This window comes from Patella vulgata, chromosome 6 (assembly GCF_932274485.2).
Source record: "Patella vulgata chromosome 6, xgPatVulg1.2, whole genome shotgun sequence".
In the NCBI taxonomy this organism is placed as follows: domain Eukaryota; kingdom Metazoa; phylum Mollusca; class Gastropoda; family Patellidae; genus Patella; species Patella vulgata.
In genome coordinates, this window is record NC_065884.2 from 23,099,160 (window position 1) to 23,120,206 (window position 21,047).

At 36.6% G+C, this 21,047-nt stretch overlaps 1 protein-coding gene and 1 long non-coding RNA gene across 2 annotated transcripts; both read left to right on the plus strand.

The window, feature by feature from the left end:
- The first annotated feature begins 3,050 nt into the window (after positions 1–3,050).
- LOC130013094 (uncharacterized) lies at positions 3,051–7,269 on the plus strand. The gene is made up of 3 exons (XR_008788434.1): positions 3,051–3,339; positions 3,801–3,831; positions 7,168–7,269. It is a non-coding gene; the product is annotated as an uncharacterized LOC130013094 (long non-coding RNA).
- Positions 7,270–8,654: 1,385 nt separating this feature from the next.
- On the plus strand, positions 8,655–15,622 carry LOC126824756 (uncharacterized). The gene is made up of 13 exons (XM_050554119.2): positions 8,655–8,834; positions 9,105–9,234; positions 9,724–9,859; positions 10,215–10,315; positions 10,542–10,831; positions 11,953–12,077; positions 12,359–12,485; positions 12,843–12,962; positions 13,236–13,332; positions 13,468–13,639; positions 14,393–14,483; positions 15,032–15,127; positions 15,483–15,622. The coding sequence occupies exons 1-13, from the start codon at positions 8,694–8,696 to the stop codon at positions 15,603–15,605; spliced, it is 1,749 nt and encodes a 582-aa protein (XP_050410076.2). The 5' UTR covers positions 8,655–8,693; the 3' UTR covers positions 15,606–15,622.
- Positions 15,623–21,047: the final 5,425 nt, after the last annotated feature.

The following is a 21,047-nucleotide window of genomic DNA, read 5'->3' on the forward strand; positions in this document are numbered from 1 at the left end:
GAACCTGAATATGACATTCAATTTCATCAGCAGCTACATCACCCCAACCAACAAAAACCTTCAATTTATACGTTTCATAGAAACAGAATTATAAATGAATATTGTATACTGTTATTTGGAGCGGGGCACCTAGGTCCGCTACTGCAGATCTCCTTAATGTTCGTATTCTAAGGACATCATCTGCCAAAAATTTCAGGCTGGGCTGCAATCTGATCAAAAGCAGATACTATGGTCGAATACTACCTTATCACCTGCAAATTAAAAGTTGCTGACAATACATGCATATTTTACCACGACGACCCGAACTCAAAACACCCAGGGAGCCACGGTGGCTCGCTAGCTTGCAGGTCGTGTGTTCGATCCCTGTATTGGCCGGGAAAGTTCATCGAGATTTTCCGGCGTAGTTTCCCGTTGTCAGTGGAACAGGACGGAGGGCCTGACAAGGACAGCTGTCTAGTCGTTCGGATGGTACGAAAACCCGATGTCCCGTGTATTCGTAAAAGATCGCTTGATAGTTGGAATTCGATATAAGCGTAGGCAACAGTGCCGCTACACGGGCCAAATTTCCCTCATAGCACACTGTATGGCGCATGCCAGTCTTCATTAGCCCAGTCGAAGCAGAACAGTAGGACGTTAAACCCCATTTCATTTCATATTCATTTCCAAAACAATCAAGAGTTTTGATTTTGAAAACAGGAATCGCTTCGACACTTTGACAACAGAAATGATGATTCAACATTCATACTTTCAAGTAATACCAGGGTTCCACCTCCAAAACCTCCACCTACAACGCTTTAGATAACTATCCCTGTTCATCTTCCCAATTTTCATTTGAAGATTTTATGGATTTTTCGTATGAAAGTTCGGTGATTAGTGTCACCCAATAGTAATGTTTGTGTGACTCAAAAGAAATTCAGTCTAGCTCGGCATCTAAAAGCACAATTGAATCAGCAAAGATGATGTCCAGTGGGGAATAGATTAAAGTGCTTTCAAATGCTGAGCCCAGTGATAAGTTTCCTTTGGGAAGGAAAGAAGATACACTGTTTTAAATATGGACCATATTACAATAATACACACTATCTGCATAATAATTTCATTATACCGGCGTTGTCTTTACCTTTACGTATAGGCTATATAATGTTCAATATTAGTGATAATGATCTCTTGGAAACAAAAGAAAGCAACTTTATCGCTAAATATAACCCAATTTTGAATGCTAAGGGGTGCTTATTTTAATTATGTTTGATGTTTAATTAATGTTATTTCGTTCTAGTTTTTATATTTTACATAATATGTCATTTTTCTCTGTTATGGCGTAACGTTATTGTAACAGCATAGTAATGCATTAAAATGGCTTGACGATTCGTTTAATAACGATGAAAGTACTAGCCAAAAATGTAATTTTTGGTGGGGATTTTTTCTCTAATATCTGAATTTTAATTATATATATATATAATGAATAAATAAAAAATACGTCCAGGTAAAAAATTCCCCACTTCATTTTGGCATACATAAAATCATATTGGCTATATAGCTGTCTGCCCTCTATAGGCGTCTTCAGATATTATATATGTATATTGTGTATTTGTATTTAATATTTTTATTATATTTGTTACAATAAAAATGTATTATATAATTTCGGCTGTTCAATCTATAGAGAATCGCTTTCAGAAGAGTAATTTGCTCTTGAATTCGATTATCTCGTTGCGGTTGATGGAAACTAAATAGTCACTAAATTAAGCATTATTTAGTGAAATAACAGATTTGCTCTCACTTATTCCAGCAGGTGGGAGTGATTAATTATTACGGTCTAGTGACCTGTCACCTATAGTCAGTTACAATAATAACAATCGGCTAAACCTCTAACTCGATATTATCCAAAATATTCGAATTAAATATTGGCCCATGTCCAGGCCGTAGCTAGCCCAATAATGTTGGGGGGTTGGGGTGGGGTGGGAACAAGGGCTTCTGGGGGGCGCTTATGCACCGTCTAGGGTGCCCCCCCCCCCCACAGGAAAATTTTGGAAAATAGGGTTTGCACCTGAGGAGAGAAACTAAAAATGGCTGAAAAGCTCAATTTTGAGGCTGAATTTACGATATTGATATAAACATATAAATTTGAAGGAAGGAATACCACTTTAGTGTACCTATAATAATTTATGAGAAAAACGAATATTCGGAATCGGGTTACAGTGCGACTTGTTTGAATTTCCGGGATAAGACACCCCACAGATCACGGCGTTTTGGGCGCCCCATCATCAAGTTGTGGTGTTATATTATTCGTGTAATTCATTATGATGCGCCTCGCCATTTGGTTTTATGGGTGTCTCACCAATCTTGTCGTAGTCGCCCAACCAATGTCACTCGACAGTGGAAAGTGCGATTATTTTCCAATGGGCTAGCTATGGGCCTGATTTCATTCCATATTGATGTTGAGATCTTACCGTTGAAATATGGGATCCTATATAATATCAAATATTGCAGATACACTGAATATTTTATATTGTAGCTAAGTATCATGAAATCACGAACTATTTTTAATTTAAATCAACATTTACCGGGAAAAGATGGGCTTCTGATATCCAATATTCAAGACAAAATAAACATTTTACCATTGGTACACGAATCGTGTACTATAATTCGTTTCAGCGCCATTTGTTACAAATTAAGGGACCCGTCCACTTCCACCAAGGTAATATCGTAGACAAGTTTTCTTATCTGGAAAGAAGTGCGCGATAAATACTACCGGCGTAGACTGGAATAACCAGATGCCAGGGATTGCCATTCGATTGAGATATCTGGCGTATTTCGTCGAACATAACTGATTTGAAATTACAGTAATTATTATATGCGGTGCGACCCATTTGTGTCAATTTCTAGGTCCAAAATATTGGCGATTTAGCTCCTTAAATTTCGTTTTTACTCACAGAGGTTGATATTGTTTATGTAGTTGTTAAATTTTTTCTCTGTATTTTAACCTTGTGAGGGACCCCTAAACCTTGGGTTCCTGTCGCAGGTGCGCCACCTGCGCCATGGGTAATCCGCCACTGGTTGTCTGGTACATGTATCTGGAAACTGACTATAATTTAATCTCTAAGAAGGGATTGTCACGGATCTATGTACAAATGTCGTCTTAATTTACTTACTTACTATTTTATGTAAATGTAGATTTTCTGTATCCTCAACACCCCTTTCGTCTCTTTAAAGTAATGTTATATGGTTAACCTTTTAGATTGATAAGTATTTCGTAGATAAGAAGATAGCATAAGAAGACGAAAATGGCGGTTGGTGACCTAGTAAAGTTTTTGCTCGTTCTGTTCCAAATTAACATTATTGAAGGTAAATTGAGTTTGAGTATTGATATACATTAGTCTGTAAATGCAAATTATCGTAATGGTCAAACCGAAACTGGACACTACATCTCTTTGTTAAAATTTTGGTTCTCAGAATGATATTCGTAATAATGCGGATTCGTGGTCCTGTTTGACTACGCTGCCACTTTGACCGAATATGTTCAAGGCGTGGATTCTTCTAGTTGCGTCTGGTGTTTCTTCTACATAGTATATCTTTATTATTCTTATATACAAGAATTAATAGCACGTTCCAACTGGCCCGTTTTCTACAGGAGCTTTCTGGTGGTACGAGGACCCTGAATCTGGCACTGTGAAGGGTCCGAATATTATCCAAGAAATAACACACCCTTTCCATGTACACATTTCGTCCTTATAAATTATAAGAAATAGACCGAATGAAAAATATTCTGAAATTTAATTTATAATACTAGACTTTTTGATTTACAGGAGCATGTAACGGCTGTTCAGACCTACGTGGGTAATTATAAATTTGTTATAATTGATCGTTTGATGACTTGGAATCTGGATATAGTCATATTATACTCTTCAAAAAGAGGTAGGGGATATTCAGAAACAATACAAAACTGCGGAAATGCACTGCTGTTTCTATTAGAGGTAACCAGTGTATGTTAATAACAGGCCAATTGCCTACACATGAACATAAAACGGTTCATACGGGCGGCTTATCTGAAGGAAGTGATCACGGTAGTACACACCAGTGACCCTGCCTTGAACAATATGCAAGTCCGTTCTGCCAGTCATGGTGATTCCTCCCCACACCATAACAGACCCATGCCCGAATCTGTCATGCTGTCTGACGTTAACGTTAGCATGACGCTCATTTACACGCCTCCAAACGCGAGCACGCCAATCGGTGAAATCCAGGGTAAATCTGGACTCATCTGAGAACATTACACGCGCCCATCGACGATTACCCCAATTTCTACGCTGCCAACACCATTGACGCCTGTTTGTCATGTGCTAGCGAGTTAATGGAGGCACAACACGTTGTCGTCGCGCATGCAAATGGGCTGCATGTAGCCGATTTCTAATCGTTTGGGGTGTAACTCGAATTCCTGTAACTTGGTACAAGTTTACAGAAAGCTGATTGGCGGCTTGTCCTCGATTTTGCAGGACCTGTGTACGAATGTATCGATCCTGGGCTTGTGTAGTGGCTCTAGGACGATCTGAACGAGGTCCATCATCAACATTGTGTGTTTGTTGGTACCGGTTCCACAGTCTGCTGATCACAGACTGGCTATTGCTCGCTGTGTAGAACCCATTTGAAGCATGCCAATAGCACGTAGACGTTCATCATGTTAAAGACGTCTCATTGCAAATTAAACGTAACACACTAAAGCAAAGATACGCTAAACAGTAAATCTTGTGCAAGAATCGATAGGAAAGCAAACATGGATAGGATAAACCAGCACGCAGCAGTTTTCATCAACCTTTCCTTGAAGTGTCAAATTTGACAATGAACAGGGCCCCTCCTACGTGTATGGCGCTATTGCGTGCAGCCCAGTGGTTCTGTCGGGGCGATACGTTCTTCATCTGTGAACATACTCTCAAAGCATGTCAAGTGTCCATGACTATTTATCACATCACAACCTGCATAGGTATTTGCATTTCCATATCCCCTACTTTTTTTGAAGAGTATATAATGGAACATTATTTTAGTTCAGACATAAGCTCCACACGTAGTTTGAATATCATGATCGTCTACCCGTCCGTCCGTTGGCCCGTCTGTCCGCCAAAAATTGCTCGAATTTTTGACGTTTTTTTTTGGGGGGGGGGGGGGGCAAATTTGGTGTGATGACTGCAAACTTTAACAGGGTGATCCCTTTCGATTTTCAGCGTTTTACGACATTGTGTTCTGGAGTTATTCTCCCATGAGAAGATGATCCCTATCCATTTTCAGGGTTCCCTGATTTTCCATTTTGGAGATACTGTCCTAGTCATTCTGTCATCGCAGACTCGAGTTTGGACGGGTGCTTTTCATGCATGGTGTGAATCAAGCATTGGGGTTGTGAGAAAACGAACACTACTGATTTCTAGCGTTCTTCGATATTCCGTTAGAGTTACATGTCCCCCCCCCCCCCCTCGCTTGCCAAAAACAGGCTATAGTTTTTAACGGATTCTTTTCAGATTTTGTGCGAAGCATTGTGGCCATTAGAGGACGAACCCTATCCCTATCTGTATTCACCATTCTGCGACTTTCATTTCCCGGGTGAAATCCCTATTTGCTGAAATATCAAATTTGGTTAACGTCAAAGTTTTCCTTACAAATAAACTACTGTTGAGACACGCGAGACATTGCTGTTTGTGTAGGCGTATTTCCACGCTTTGCGAGGCTATATTTATCAGATTTGGTTTGATGAGTTGGGGTCGTGCGAGGACGAACTCTATCGATTATCAGTGCTCTGCAGCATTGTGCTCCGGAGTTACCCCCTCGCTCTCACCCCTTGTTCGAAAACCTTGTTTACACCATATATTCTACAGTTTTTAACATGTATTTTTATACGCCCACATTGAATATGGTCGTATATTGTTTTCGCCCCCGTCCGCCCGTACGTCGGTCTGGCATCCACGTGAACGCTCTAGAGGCTAAAGTTAATATCCGATTGACTTTAAATGTATACTCAGTGTTTAAGGTCATAAGACGAAGAATCCTATTGATTTTCAGCGATTTCCGATAATTACTGTCAGAGTTATGGCCCTTGATCACGTTGAAAAATCTTGTGGACGCTCTAGAGGCTAAAATTAAAATCTGAATGACTTTAAATTTATACGCAGTGTTTAAGGTCTTGAGTCGAAGAAGCCTATTGATTTTCAGCGATTTCCGATAATTACTGCCAGAGTTATGGCCCTTGATCACTTTGAAAAATCTTGCGGTCTCTCTAGAGGCTACAGTTAATATCCGAATGACTTGAAATTTATACACAGTATTTAAGGTCACGAGACGAAGAATCCTATTGATTTTCAGCGATTTCGGATAATTACTGCCAAAGTTATGGCCCTTGATCACGTTAGCATGGGGCAGAACTTTATAAAAACCAAACAAATTCTGATAATTACATAATGAGTTGTTACTCTTAATCAGATTTTAGTGTATTATAATTGTTTCATTACCGAAAAAAGTAAAAAAATATGCGACAACTCGTGTTGACTGCACTGACGATTTAGCTGCTGTGGGCGTATGTTTAGTTGCCTGGCAACCTATCTTTCAAATATGGAGTGAAGCATTGGGGTGATGCGTGGATGAACCCTTCGATATGCAGTGTTCCGCGACATTTTTCCAAAAACCTTGTTAACGTGACAGAAGTTACAGCGTGTAATGGATCTGTTTCAAATTTGGTGTGTGGTATTGGGGTCATGAGAGGACGAATCATATCCCCTGAAACGCGTTATGGTACACGATTCGTGTACTAATGGTAAAATGTTTATTTCGTGTTAAATATTGGATATCAGAAGCCCATCATTTCCCGGTAAGATTACATCAATGTTGATTTAAATTGACAAATAATTTGTGTTTTCAATGCCGAAGATTTTGGATGATATTGAGTTAGAGACTTAGTTACTTTAATAATTAAGTCTTGTGAATTTTGGCAAAACAAACCCAACACCTAGCCTTCTTTGCCTCTTATCATATTACAGTCGTTGCATCCATTTCATATTGAATTCTCTTCATTTTAATAATTACCATATCAATCAAGGCAGGAATGTGGTCGTATATTGCAGCGGTAACGTTGCTCTTGTTTTTAAAGGTTTTAGATTGATGAAATCATGTAATATTGCAAATTAATATTTGTAGGTACCAGGTTATTCATTATAAAGAATCAAGTGATTTAATACAAAATCCGGGGCGGGGCTTCTATGTTCAATTTGAGACGAAAGCCAGTTCGTTTAATCCATTGACAGTGAGTGTATTATCTTCTTTAAAATAATGAAACAGATAAACATGGATAGATGGGTAGGTGGATGGTGGTTGTGGGTACAGTTTTAGACTATTTATGATATCTGCCGTGTTTGTACTGCGACTTTCATTCTAAATTCCACAATCCACAGTAAAGCACATCGAAACAAAATGATAAAATCATAACGAAAAAATTGCGGAGATGGAATTGGGGATAAACATCCAGGCGATCCTACCCCTTCTTATACGTACAAGCGGTGGATCGAAACCACGCCACTTGACAGATGCGTTAAACTATTCGTCCACCCACACCCTTATCTTATTTGAGAATAAAATTACCATACACAATTTGAAATATCACCAGTGTCATAGATAGGGATTATAGTAAATTCATTAGTATCACAGAAATTAAGAAACGAAATGATATGTTTAATGTCCTACTTTTCTGCTCTATCCAGGGGAATTTTATCAACACAGCGGCCCTACGGCCTTTTATTCCTACGTGTACACGATTAGACGCTCTGCGCCAGGTCCCTCGTCCTGCACCAGTTACAAGGAGGAATCACGCCAGAAAATCCCGATGAACTTTCTTGGCCAAAACAGCGTATCAAACACGAAACCCCCAGTTCCACGTACATACGCCTATGGTTAAGCGAGCCAGTATTATAGTTCTATCGTGCCCAGAATCATAAACTGCAATATATCGAATAATTTTAATTAGATTGATGTGACATTGTTTTAAAGCGTATTCAGTAAACACTAGCGATAATTTTGTTTAGTCATTTTATGTACTCTTTAAATCATGCCAGAATGCATAATAAACACATTGTCTGGAAGCGTATTCAACGTTATCAACATCGCGCGTCTCATAAATCTAGAATGATCAACATTTGTACCATTCATGCATTATTCGGAATAATAATAAAATCAGTTTCATAGTTCAAACCTGAGAATAAACAACACCATTATCATAGTTCAGAATCATATAAAACATCATCAGTACAGCATTATTGTTTACACTCATAATTACCATCACCATGCAGGATCATGTCATAATAAACATCATCCGTATTATAGTTCAGAATCATAATAAACATTTCCAGGATCATTGCATAAGGAACATTATCAGTATGATAGTTCAGAATCCTGTAATAAATATCACAAGGATCATGTCATAATGAATGTCATCAGTATGATAGTTCAGAATCATATAAACATCACCAAGATCATACCATAATAAATATCTTCAGAATCATAATTACAACACCATTGTCATATGTTAATAATCATATTGTAATAAATGATAGCGTGAAAACATAAACAATATTACTACAGAATTATAATAAATAATCATTTCATGTTTATTAATTAATTTACAGGTAAATAATCTGGACAGTGTACGAAATGCAAAACATCTCAGTCTTATGTTGAGAATGTACGTTTTGGATACGTTTGTTAACTCTCCATTGTCTGTCACCTTTTTACATCAAGTTCGAACTGATATGGAAACAGCACGAACAGCAGGATGGAGCGTTATCTTACGTTATTCTTACACAACCACACAGGTATTGATCATTTATATCAATGTTTAAACTATTTTTTTGTTGAAAATGTTAATGTAAGAATAGGGCTGATTTGCCAGATTCAGATATCAAATATTATTACTTGTTATAACACAAGCCTTAGTCTTCTTTTGGCTCCAAACGTTTTGATAGTCACCTGAAATATGACAAACTGCCTTTGATATTTCTATAATTTTAAATTTTGGAATCATCAAGATTTGTTAATATTAATGTTTAGTGCTTGTTGATTTAAAAATATCGGACTATTTTCAGAGAACATCTGCACCGTATGGCGATGCTACTAAAAATGTAATGCTGAACCACATTCAACAACTAGGTCCTATCTGGACCGACTTTCAAGATGTGATATCTGTTATACAAGCTGGTTTTATCGGAACATGGGGTAAAAGGCTTTAATTTCTCAACTGCGTGCATGCATGTGATGACTCGACATCTATATTATTCTGAAATAGCTCTAGCGGTATTTTGTCCCTTGTCTAAATAACATGGCCCACTTTTGACGATAGTATTGGACATGCATTGCATGAATGGTATTATACTACACCATTTCATTTGTTATTCTTGATAATGTTTATATTTCATTTTTTATTCTTGATAATGTTTATATTTCTAAAACCTAGGTGAATGGTATTATACTACATCATTTAATTTGATATACTCGACAATGTTTATATTCTAAAACCTATTTGAATGGTATTATACTGCATCATTTCATTTGTTATTCTTGATAATGTTTATATTTCTAAAACATAAGTGCATGGTATTATACTAGATCGTTTCATTTGTTATTGGTATTAATATGTCTGAATGGTATTATCATGCATCATTTCATTTGTTATTCTTGATAATGTTTATATTTGTAAAAACCTAGGTGAATGGTATTATACTACATCATTTGGTGATCCACAACATCCTTCAAGTACTGGTCAAAATGGTATATCTAATGAACACTGGACAGACAGAAAGGGTGTTTTGTTTGCTATCCTACAAGCAGCGCCACAATCAATGTAAATATGTTAGCATTAATCTTTTTATGTCGAATTTAGAACATGGAAGCTTTTATGTTCTCTAGGATTATTGTACTTTCTAACAAGACCGTTTTCACCACAAAAATGCAATATGGTGGTGAGATATATCCACGGTTTTAGCCGTGCGGGGGCACATATCCGCCCTTTAAGTGCTTTTAGAAAGTGTGTGAAAACCTCCATAGGGTTTCAAAAATACAGCTTTAAAGCTGATTGAAACATATTACTTTAAAATAAAATACTCTGGGTTTTCCTATTAGTAATTCCGTGTCTTCTATTTGATTTATAGCATTGATATATTTTTTTAATAATCTGACTCATTTTATGTTTTATACAGATCCGTTCAAGTAAGAACAACCTTATACAAGACACGGTTCTTTGGAGAATCTGCAACCCAGGCTTCAGATGTTTGGGATCAAACAAATAAGGCAAGAATAGGTGAGGCTTAGAAAATAATTTTTTGTTGGGGATAAAATGGAAATCATCCTGCCGATTTTGATGAATTGACTATGACATCAATTATCGAAGACGGTTGCGTTTTTACGTAACTTTTTTTTTATTTTTGGTACCTTTTCTGTTTTGTTCCGAGTCTGTCAAAAGTTGGCTATAAGATTTTACTCAGTTAACTTTAAAATGATTAAGGATAGTTATATTTATATTACAGGACACCATAATGATTGTTTTCTGAAATCTGAAACTGATGCGGGAACATATCTAGACATTGTGAAAGACAAAGCCTATCTGGCTGCAGATTCAGCACGAGTACCAGTGGGCGGCGAAACCTGTGGTCGCAGTTCCCGCAGTAACTGTAATACAGCAACAAAAGAATTGGAAGAATTTCATTGGTCCTTTATAAATAGAGAATACCATCCAGATGTCTTGAATGATTGGAAGAGCCAAGGGTGCTATGGTAGTATCGAAAAACGTCTTGGTTACCGACTTATTCTTGTAAAGGTAATGGAGTACTATATATACCCACAACTTTATAACATTCAAAAAGTTTAATACTCAGTAGCTGTGTGCGGTTCGTTGCCTTATCAACTATTTTTAGGTAATGTATACCTTGTTTTTACATCAAGCATTCGAAATCATGTGATCGAATGCGTCTGAGACGTTTTCGTCCGCAATAGTGACACGTGACTATTACATATGAGAAGAATGCAAGAATTTTTATGACGTGATAGCTCGATTCTATTTTTCCATGCACATGGTAGATATCCCGAATATCTTTGCTAAATGAAAAAGAAAAGTAAAAAGGGCCACGGTAGAGGGCACCGTTTTCAACAGGTTTTTTTAAAATTTGGTGTGGAGCATTAAGGTTACGAGAGGAGAAACCCTTCGGGGTTATGTCCCCTTAGCCGAAAACCTTGTGAATGCGGTAGTGGCCACATATTTTGTGTGAAGCATTGGGTTTATAAGAGTAGGAACCCTGTCGATATTCAGCGTTCCGCAACCTTCAGTTCCAGAGTTGCCATCCTTTGCCGAAAACGTTATGGATTCGATAAAGGCTACCGTTTTTAACGATTGTTTTTCAAAATTAATGTCACGAAAGGATGAACACATCGATAGTCAACCACTTGTTAACGAATGTTTTCTCTCATTTGGTGTAAAGCGTTAACGGACTTTTTTTTTCGAATTTCGTGTAAAGCATTAACGGTTTTTTTTTTCAAATTTGGTGTAAAGCATTGGGGCCGTGAGTGGATGAAGCCTATCAGTATTCGGCGTTGCGTGTTACCTTTCGTTCCAAAGTTACCCCCCTTCGAAAAGCTTGTCAACGCGAAAGAGGCTACAGTTTTTTCAAACTTATGCTGTATGGTTATCTTATTTTCCGGGCCAAAGTTCCTGTTTGGGCGTATTTCCACGCTTTGCGTGGCTATCTTTAATTTAGTAAAGACCAGCTTTGACTTACGTGTTGGATTTATCATCATGTATTATTTTTAATCAGTATTCTTAAAGTTAAACATCATTTTAACAAATGATTCAATCAAATTTACTCTGTCACCGATGTACAGTTGACATGATCACAATTTCTTCATAAAAAAATGTTTTAAATTTAAAGTCATTATAATTTACAGGGGGAATTCCCAAGGACAGCTTACCATGGTAATACTTTGTGTTACAAAATAACATTGAAGAACAGTGGTTATGCAACACCTTATAAGAAATGGGTTGGACACCTTTTATTGCGTTCCAAAACAACGTAAGCACATTTTAATTAATTTCATAGCTATGTTAATTACATAGCTAAAGTGCAAACAAAACTTCTCAAGCAAATAATAAGCAGCAAGAAACGTTTTAGAAAGACTAAGCACTTTTAAAGGCAGAGTAAGTATACCTGCCTTGTGCACAAAAACCACAACTTTTATAGCGATAGTTAATGTGCTTATTTAAACATTTAAACAGGCTGAGAACAATTTTCAGTGTTACCTGTTTTCTTCTGGCTGTCTAAACTGTGATTGATCAGATTTATTTGACTTTCAGAGGAAAGTATTACTCGGGCGATATATCCGATGGTTTATCCAGGGGTTGGTTCCCAAAGGAGGGAACACAACATATGTTTTCAGGCGAAGTGAAAGTTTCACGTACTATTCCAGCGGGACATTATGACGTATGTTGATGATTTCTTTAATAACTTTGATGTTTCAGTCTTGACTTACATATCACACACTTCGAGGATACATTGTGTCGAAAGCTGAAAGCTGCTGTTTGGAATTATAGCCCATAAAGGGATAATGTATCTTAAAATGTCATTTTTAATTTTGCGGGAATGTCTTTTGGTGATGCTCGGGGTCAACCCCTTGATGGTATACCCCAGAAATATAAGAAAGGGAGGTATTTTAAATTTGTTAAAAAATGTAATTTAATTTCAGCCGGGACCCCCCCCCCCCATTGGAACGGAAATGCATCTATATGAAAACATAAAATCACCGTAAAACAAATTAATTTGATTTCTATTGTTTTGTAGCTACATATGGGTTTTGTGGAGGCTTCAGCAGCTAATACTGTTAATTATTATGTCCTGTTTAATAATGAAAATGTACCAAACGACAGAACGGGCCTCAACTCCCTGCATGCTTCTATAGAGGTGAGTATGATAAGGGATTAGTGCTTTTGTTAATCCAAAGGGCATGATTTTGAGTACGCAAAACTGTAATGAAACCACTGTCAATGCGATACTGTAATCAACTTAATTGCATCCTGTAATTTTAAATCACACGTCCCAGAAAAGTAGGATGTTAAATCCCATTTCATTTCATATCTTTTCCACAATATGTTCATGTGGTCTTAAATACATTTGAAGTAATTATTACAAACGGTGAGTAGATCTACATGTATTTTACTATTATATAAATTTCAGATTGCTAGTAGTAGCAGAATCGTAGCATCCACTTGTGAATCTCTCAAATCATGGCATCCCCCACCAGCTGGAAGACATTCTCGTATTCTAAAACAAGGTATCTATTTTATTTGATATTATTTTGTCAAATTTTAAAGGGATGCCTCAGCTTATAATTACTATAGAGACGATCCCTGAAACATTTATATTGCGGCATGTTTCATTGCCTGACAAACTGTTTTATATTTTATAGGTTCTGGCTGTCAGAAAATAACAGTACCAAATGGCTCGTTTGAAGTTGATAGCACTGATTGGCAGCAATATTCCGGTGGTTTTCAATACAACAACGCACAAGCCAAGGCAGGTCAAAGGTCTATCAAAGTTACAAATGGTGGGGCTTCTCATAAATTCACATTTTCCCCAGCGTAAGTGATGTATTTGTATCTTATTTTAGCGCCGTGTCGAAATGGCCATGTATTTTTTGGGTATATTTTAAGTGCAAAGCCAAGTTTACAGATAAACAAAGTACGGGTAGGAAAATCCTGTATTGTTGCTACCACAGTAGAAATGATTGAATGAAATGGGGTTTAAATGCCGGGATAAAATGCTACTAGAATGATGTATTTAATTTCAGTCATTTGAGGGGGGTGGGTGGCCGAATGGTTAGCACGTGCGCGCTGTATCATAAGGTCTGTCATTGAGTCAACTGATATGGTTTCGATTCCCCGGTTGTACGTGACAAGGAGTAGGGTCGCATATCCAACCTCGTGGGTTTTCTCCGGGTCCTAGCGCAAACAAACTATTGAAAAAAAATTGAACCACAGGTTAGTCCCGAAATGACCTAGTTTGTGGCGAGTGGACGTTAAACTCCATCTCACAATCCTTCAAGACGCCACGTGTTAGTTCCTAAAAGCCCCCCCCCCCTATACCCTCTCTCTGTCTCTCTCTGTCTCTCTCTCTCTCTCTCTGTCTCTCTCTCAGGCTCCCTGTATCCCTTCTAGGCCCAGAAGAATCTTCTCGATATGTTTAGTCTCGATTCCCCGGCTTAACTGGAAAACTGTGTCTAATGGAACTATAACCCAGTTCCCCCATGAACAAATTATGTACTGTGGATTCGAAAGTAAAACTCGATTTTCTGCCTTGTAACTAGGAGTGATCTTTTTGTTATATATTTTCAGTATTACAAAATTCACTCTTACTGGTTACGGTAAATTTATTGGAAATCCACGAACAGCCACTGCTGATTATAGCTTGTATTGTGATATAGAGGTAATTTAATAAATTCTCTAGAATCTTCTTAACTAGATTCAAATATTGCTACAAAATAAATCGAGTGTAGGGGTAAATTACCTCATTGATAGATATTTCATAAATATAGTAGGCCTAAAGATTACACTTTATTCTGAGAAATTTTCGAATATATGGTACACAGATTGCGATCCACGAACAGATATCCGGATGCAATTTGTGTAGTTGCAGATTGCCATCTGTATAAGGGGCAATCTGTACAAGGGGGCAATCTTCCTTCAGCATAAAATAATTAGTTGGGGCAATAAATAGTAGCGGAGCGGGCAGGTTTATTTTGAATAACAACCATGAAAGTGTTTTGCTGTTTGACTTACATATCGACCCAGATTATCGCAAAGTATCAACCGCTGCTAGCCTGGTGCACGTGAAATTCAAAGCATGTGGTTATTGGAGGTTAATACATATGTATTACCTTAACATCAACCCCTAATGATTTTACTGTAGGTTGATGCGATGGGGGCGGGGATATTTTCTTGAGGTGTGTAAATATATTTGTCAATCCATTTCAGAGAGCTGATGGATCTCACCTCTGGGGACAAAACGCGCCATTCTCAACAGAGAATTCCAAGTGGCATCAAGGCATTCTTAACGTATATGACGCTCAGGTATTTCATTTGCTATAGGAAATCATATTAATGGTAAAGTCTGATCGAGATTTGAGAGATTTTGATATGCGATTACAATATTCTGTATCAACAATGGCTCATTTCGGATCAGTATAAAAGGTATATGGTCAACAAAACACACCAGCACCACGTATTGTCTTTACTAAAATGTTTTGACTGAACTTATTCCAATCGGAATGAATCCAAGCGGAGGTATTATCAACCAATGATATTTTTATTTTGGTTTCTTAATTAAATGTTAAATAATCAATTTTAGGGTGGATTAAAGTTGTGAAAAATCAGATATTATCTAAAATAATTCAAATGTTTGATGTTTTTTTTCGTTCATTTGTAGGGTATGAAATCCGCTAATTGTTACGTGTTGTACAGAAATCAAAATTCAGGGGAAGCATATTTTGACCAAATTGAAATGTGGAAAGTTGATGAAAACACAGACTTCTCTACTTGTAAAGTTTAATCTTTTCAATAAACTGATTACAATCTATTGTTTCATTTTTCTATTTAATATAAAACTTCTTCCTGTATTTACACTAACACTTTATGTTTTGCTAATTAACATATGAGTTAAATATCTTGTTGATTTCTACTCTTATCTATATATTATTTATAATCTGAACTTTAGGAAAGAAAGAACGTAGGATAGTGGGTTAGTATATGTTATGATTCTTATCACTCATAATATAAAAATCACACTATTAGTATTATTTTTATCCTCAGTATTGTTTATTACACCAGTATTATTTTACCATTAGTATTATTCTTAGGATTATTACTGATCATTGGTGTGATTATCACTAGCGGTACGTATCATTATTGATACCTTTAACATAAGTTTTATTTATCATTTGTGTCGAGTGGACGTTAAACCCCATTTCTCTCTCTCTATTCATCATTAGTATGGCTTATTGGGGGTGGGGGGTTGCTTGTACGTGACAAGGAGTATGGTCGCCTGTCCAATCTCGTGGCTTTTCTCTGGGTTCTCCCCCCCCCCACACTGCTAAAGAACCCTACGCGGAAGTGAATTAATGACAAAATTGAACCATATGTTAGTCCCGAAATGACCTGGTTTATGTCGAGTGGACGTTAAACCCGATTTCTCTCTCTCTCTCTCTCTCTCTCTCTATTTATTAGTATGATTTATTCGCAAGGATAGACTTTATGGAACACTAAATGAATACAAGTTGAAGAAAATCTCTGTATTAACCGGAAATAGATATAAATCCGATGAGAAATGGAGAATTAAGGTAAACGATGAGGAGAAAAATTTTGTTCATCACGGATCAGTAAAAATATGTATGTAAATTCATTTGAACCCATTAGATAATAGTCAAATTAGATTCTGTCATGTTCAATATACTACGTGTAAAATTTATATAGCCAACATATGTTAATGTTTTATTACCACAGGTACCAGTTGTAAGACAATAACGTTGCCGAACAGTTCATTTGAAGTTAATAATACTGACTGGCTCCAATATTTAGAAGGTTTTCAATACAGCCCTGGAGCTACTGAAGGTCAGAAGTCAATAAAGGTCACAAATGGTGGAGCCTCACAGAAGTTCATATTTTCACCAGCTTAAGTAATATTTTCAGTCGATTTTAGTATCGTGTGTTAGTTAATGCTTCTGAGAATTTATTATCAAACATGCTTGCATTGTTCTGCTAATCAAAAGAAGAAACCTCGTTGAACCCTAGACATAACTAAACAATGATAAATTAAGGTGCTTAAAACTTTAATGACTTCATTTTTAATTTTTACAAAAATTTGTAATACATGAAATGTGTAGCGTCATGTATAAATGACCTGTAAAATTCTTTGAAAAAATTTCTGTTTTGTTCATCAGTTGGTTTAATAGAGGCGAGACATTGGGTTGCTTGAAATCGCTTCCGAATTTTGCTGTTATGATCAACGTAATTGGTTGAGTTTGTTGAGCTCTAGTCATAATAAGGAAACATATTGTAATGATCTACTATAAATTGATGGACTAGTTTGCATCAGATAATCACCAATGATTCGTTCTCTAACCAATGCCTTTAAATGTTGTCTAATAAACACTACATGTACTATATCTTATCTTTCAGTATCACCAAATTTATTTTAACTGGTTACAGTAAATATAACGGAAATACACGTACACAGTCTCCCAAATACAGCCTTTATTGTGATATAGAGGTAACACTCCTTCTTGTTGTAAAGCGAGAGCGGGGGTGGGGATGGGATGAAGAGACAGAGAGGGGGGGGGTCTATGGAGAAAAGGAGGGGGTGGCAGGGGAGAGCAGAGTGGGTGCTGGGGGAGATTTTAGTGTCTAACACCTTATGTGGCAGATTCTGGAAATGCATTATTTCAAAGAGCCAAGAATTATATTTCTTAAAGTCACTGCGACTGCTGTGTTTCATTATTTCAGAGAATCGATGTCTCTTATCTATGGGGACAGTACGCGCCATTCTCCAACACGGAATTACTGGCACAGAGTCATTCTTAACGTGCATGTACCACAGGTATTCCATTTTTTCTTCTAGTAAATTCATCAGTTTACAAAATGTTCAAACTAGACGATATTTGCTTGAATTTTTGACAGGAAATTCTCTACAATTCTCTAAAAATAAGAAATAATCCTGTTCTCTATTGATCGTCATGTTAATAAATGCTTCTTTTACCATTTAGCGATTTCACCCACCAAATGGTTCCATCAATAATGATTATACAATGTATAACTTCTTTGAAATAGTAACGGCATTTTCAATTAATTATATTTCAGGGTATGAAATCTGCTAATTGTTACATGTTGTATAGAAATCAGAATTCAGGAGAAGCATATTTTGACCAAATTGACTTCTCTACTTGTAAAGTTTAAACTGTTTTGTTTCAGATAAAATCTGAATTCTTTCCATTGATATAGTGCCGTGTCTTTTTGATGTGATGGTCTTATATGACTTTAATACCCCCAAAATTGCAAAGTGGTGCGTGGGAAGACAACATGAAACGCGCATCTGTTCATGTTTTATAGATCTATAGTCCTACTATATAATAGGCTATCTGCATAATATTTTGATTAATATTATTGACATTATACTGTGTTTTTAGTTGATATAATATGTATTCTATTTTATCATATTAAAAATGGGTTGTACTTTTCCAATTATTGTCGACCTGCATCGGTCAATGAGCTCTGCACAGTCCCTCGATCCGCCGCTGATGGTCGAAAATGACAAGTGGTGGCTGTTAGCGGCCATTCTAAATTCACGACTTTAGGGTTGTGAAGGCGACAACAAGTCGACAACATCAACCAGCCAACAATACAAAATAACCCGACAATCGTCGCCTTCATTTTGTCGACTTGTCGCCTTCGACTTATTCACAACCCAACAAGTCAAGAATATATAATTTCCGCTAACAGCACACCATACAAGCCATACAATGCTCCAAATTTCTCAATAAAGTTGTTTTCCGCGTATGTTATCTTGTTGTTCTGGGCCCTTATTCACGAAAACTTAAACTAAGATAAAATCGAAATTTTAAGAAATACTGCAATTCGATTGGCTGACCAGTAAAATCAATTTGCATATATCCAATGAAGTTGCAGTATTTCTTAAAATTTCGATTTTATCTTAGTTTAAGTTTTCGTGAATAAGGGCCCTGAGTATTAAAATAGGATGTTGTTGGGTGCTATTGAGTAGTTATTGGATGTTACTGGGTAGTTATTGGGTATATAATTCAACGCGCCTCGGGTATAGATGAAAAGTAAATAATCACTAAATTTGGAATTCTACAGTAAATTGAGGAATTTACTCTCGGGATTATTAAAGATGCATTATGTAAGATTTAGATTACGAGCTTACAGTTCTCTCCATAATAGTTGAAAATAGATAAATGCAGAATGAATATATTGAAAATTTCATTCAAATTTACTTTTTTTCTGAGGCAAGTTATCACTGTTTGTAGTTTTGATTGTTTATTATCATAACCACGGTACTGGTATATTCGAGACCTAGCCCCGCTTCTCCATTTTTAAATAAAGTCATTAAATGACCGAACCGTTCGGAGCCATCCGATGACCTAGAGAGTTGAAGATGGCCTTGTGATGTTAATAAATGTCTTATTAATGATTTATATAGCATTTAAGGTCTAAAGAAATAACTGCATCAGGCAGATTTAGCTCTTGAGTAATTTAATAGACGTTCCTTCAACCTACGAAGAGGGTTGATTTCAACATAATTATTTTGTTTTTATGTTTCAAATCATGGACCCACGAGGTAATTCAAGAAATATAAAATTTCTACAATAAGACACAATTTGTTCACTCCAACATACAAAACTACATGCATTTAGGTTATGGCTTTAATAAACTGTCCAGTTAGTCCGTGTATTTATTTGGCGGCTACAAGACGATTTTTTTTTTCATCACCGCTATTGATAAGATAACGAAATGAAATACGATTTAACGTCCTACTTTTGTTCACCAACTGGGCTAATGGAGATATGTTATGAGGGAACTTTTGCCCGGACAGCGGCACTACGACCTTCTCTTATTTCGAATTCCAACTGTCAACCTGGGTTCGTTTACATAACATGTACGCGGGATCTCGGATAGTCCCAACAGAACGACTAGACACCGCCCCTGTCCAGCCCTATACGACTTGCACCCAATCACAAAGGGAAAAAACACGATGGAACTCCTGGTCATTGATCTAGCGTCTTAACCACTGGGCCACCGCGGCTCCCCGATAGGACAGCAAATCAAACCAAACCATGCCGATTTTTTGCCGGAGATAATACACAACTGTATTCAATGAATATTCGCAGATAATATTCATTAGTGTAGCCATGGCTATGCTTATATGGTACCAATTAGACGAGCCGATCGAGGTACACAAATATTGAGTATTATGCTTGAAGTAATTAATCGAATATTTTTAAATCATTTTTTAAAATGACTTGTTTAAATTTTCATATTTCAATTTCTAAATAACGTACAAAGCTTATACTAAGAAATAGTGACAGAAAATAACGGCACGAAGTTCTAAACGTCAGAAGAATAATCACATGACGTCATAATCATAAACCCAGCCGCTCTTCTAGAAGATAGGAAGTGTTTCCAAATTTTGTTCGATTTATGGTAAGACATTTTAGATTTTATCTAAATTTTTAACATGCAGGTTAACTAAATTTTGCTTTCGGACAGACTATTTAATTTTGTCGCTTTTAGAAAGAAATTTGTCCGAAAACCATGCATTTTACATCCTTGTAAAATGCGTATTAATTGTTTTATTACAAGCACGCTGATATATTATTATTATTATTATTATTATTAGCATATTTATAATGCGCCCTTTCATATAACATGCTCATGGGCACTTTACAAACAATGTAATCATAATAAACAACAAGATTATGGATAATTAAAATTAATGACTTGTTATTAATTTCAGGAATTTGTTTTGCAAGAAAATGATGACTTTTAATACGGGTGAGCTTTAAACTTCTATTTGGATTACAATATCAACATAGGCGTACAGGCTCGATGAATGTTAAGTGGGGTGGGGGTGGGGGGGTCAGAACCTAGCATTAAGACGGTTGTATTAACATTTTCTATCGTAAAACCTCATATAACTTTTCCTCATCATCGGAATTTTTAGTGAGCAGAAATTTGCCTGTGTATCTGTTATCGCTCGTTACTTTAGTCAGTTATATAGAGGGATAACTCGTGTTTGCCGTTTGCTTTTGTCACTTCCGTTTCTTGAAATCTTCGTTACGCACCTATCGTAGCAATGATCTCTGTATTAAAATTATATTTGGAACGTGTTTAACCAGTTCTACCATAAATGTGATAATGGCTGACACCAACATTGTCCTTAAAGGGCCATCCCGATTTTAACAGACACTCGGAAATAAATGTT

What these genes read in the sequence shown, in the direction of transcription:
- LOC126824756 (XM_050554119.2), top strand. Translation starts at nt 8,694, where the DNA reads ATGTTGAGAATGTACGTTTTGGATACGTTTGTTAACTCTCCATTGTCT. An exon ending in TTATTGCGTTCCAAAACAAC is followed by an intron (nt 12,078 to 12,358) that starts GTAAGCACATTT and finishes TTTGACTTTCAG; the next exon opens with AGGAAAGTATTACTCGGGCG. An exon ending in TTCCAGCGGGACATTATGAC is followed by an intron (nt 12,486 to 12,842) that starts GTATGTTGATGA and finishes ATTGTTTTGTAG; the next exon opens with CTACATATGGGTTTTGTGGA.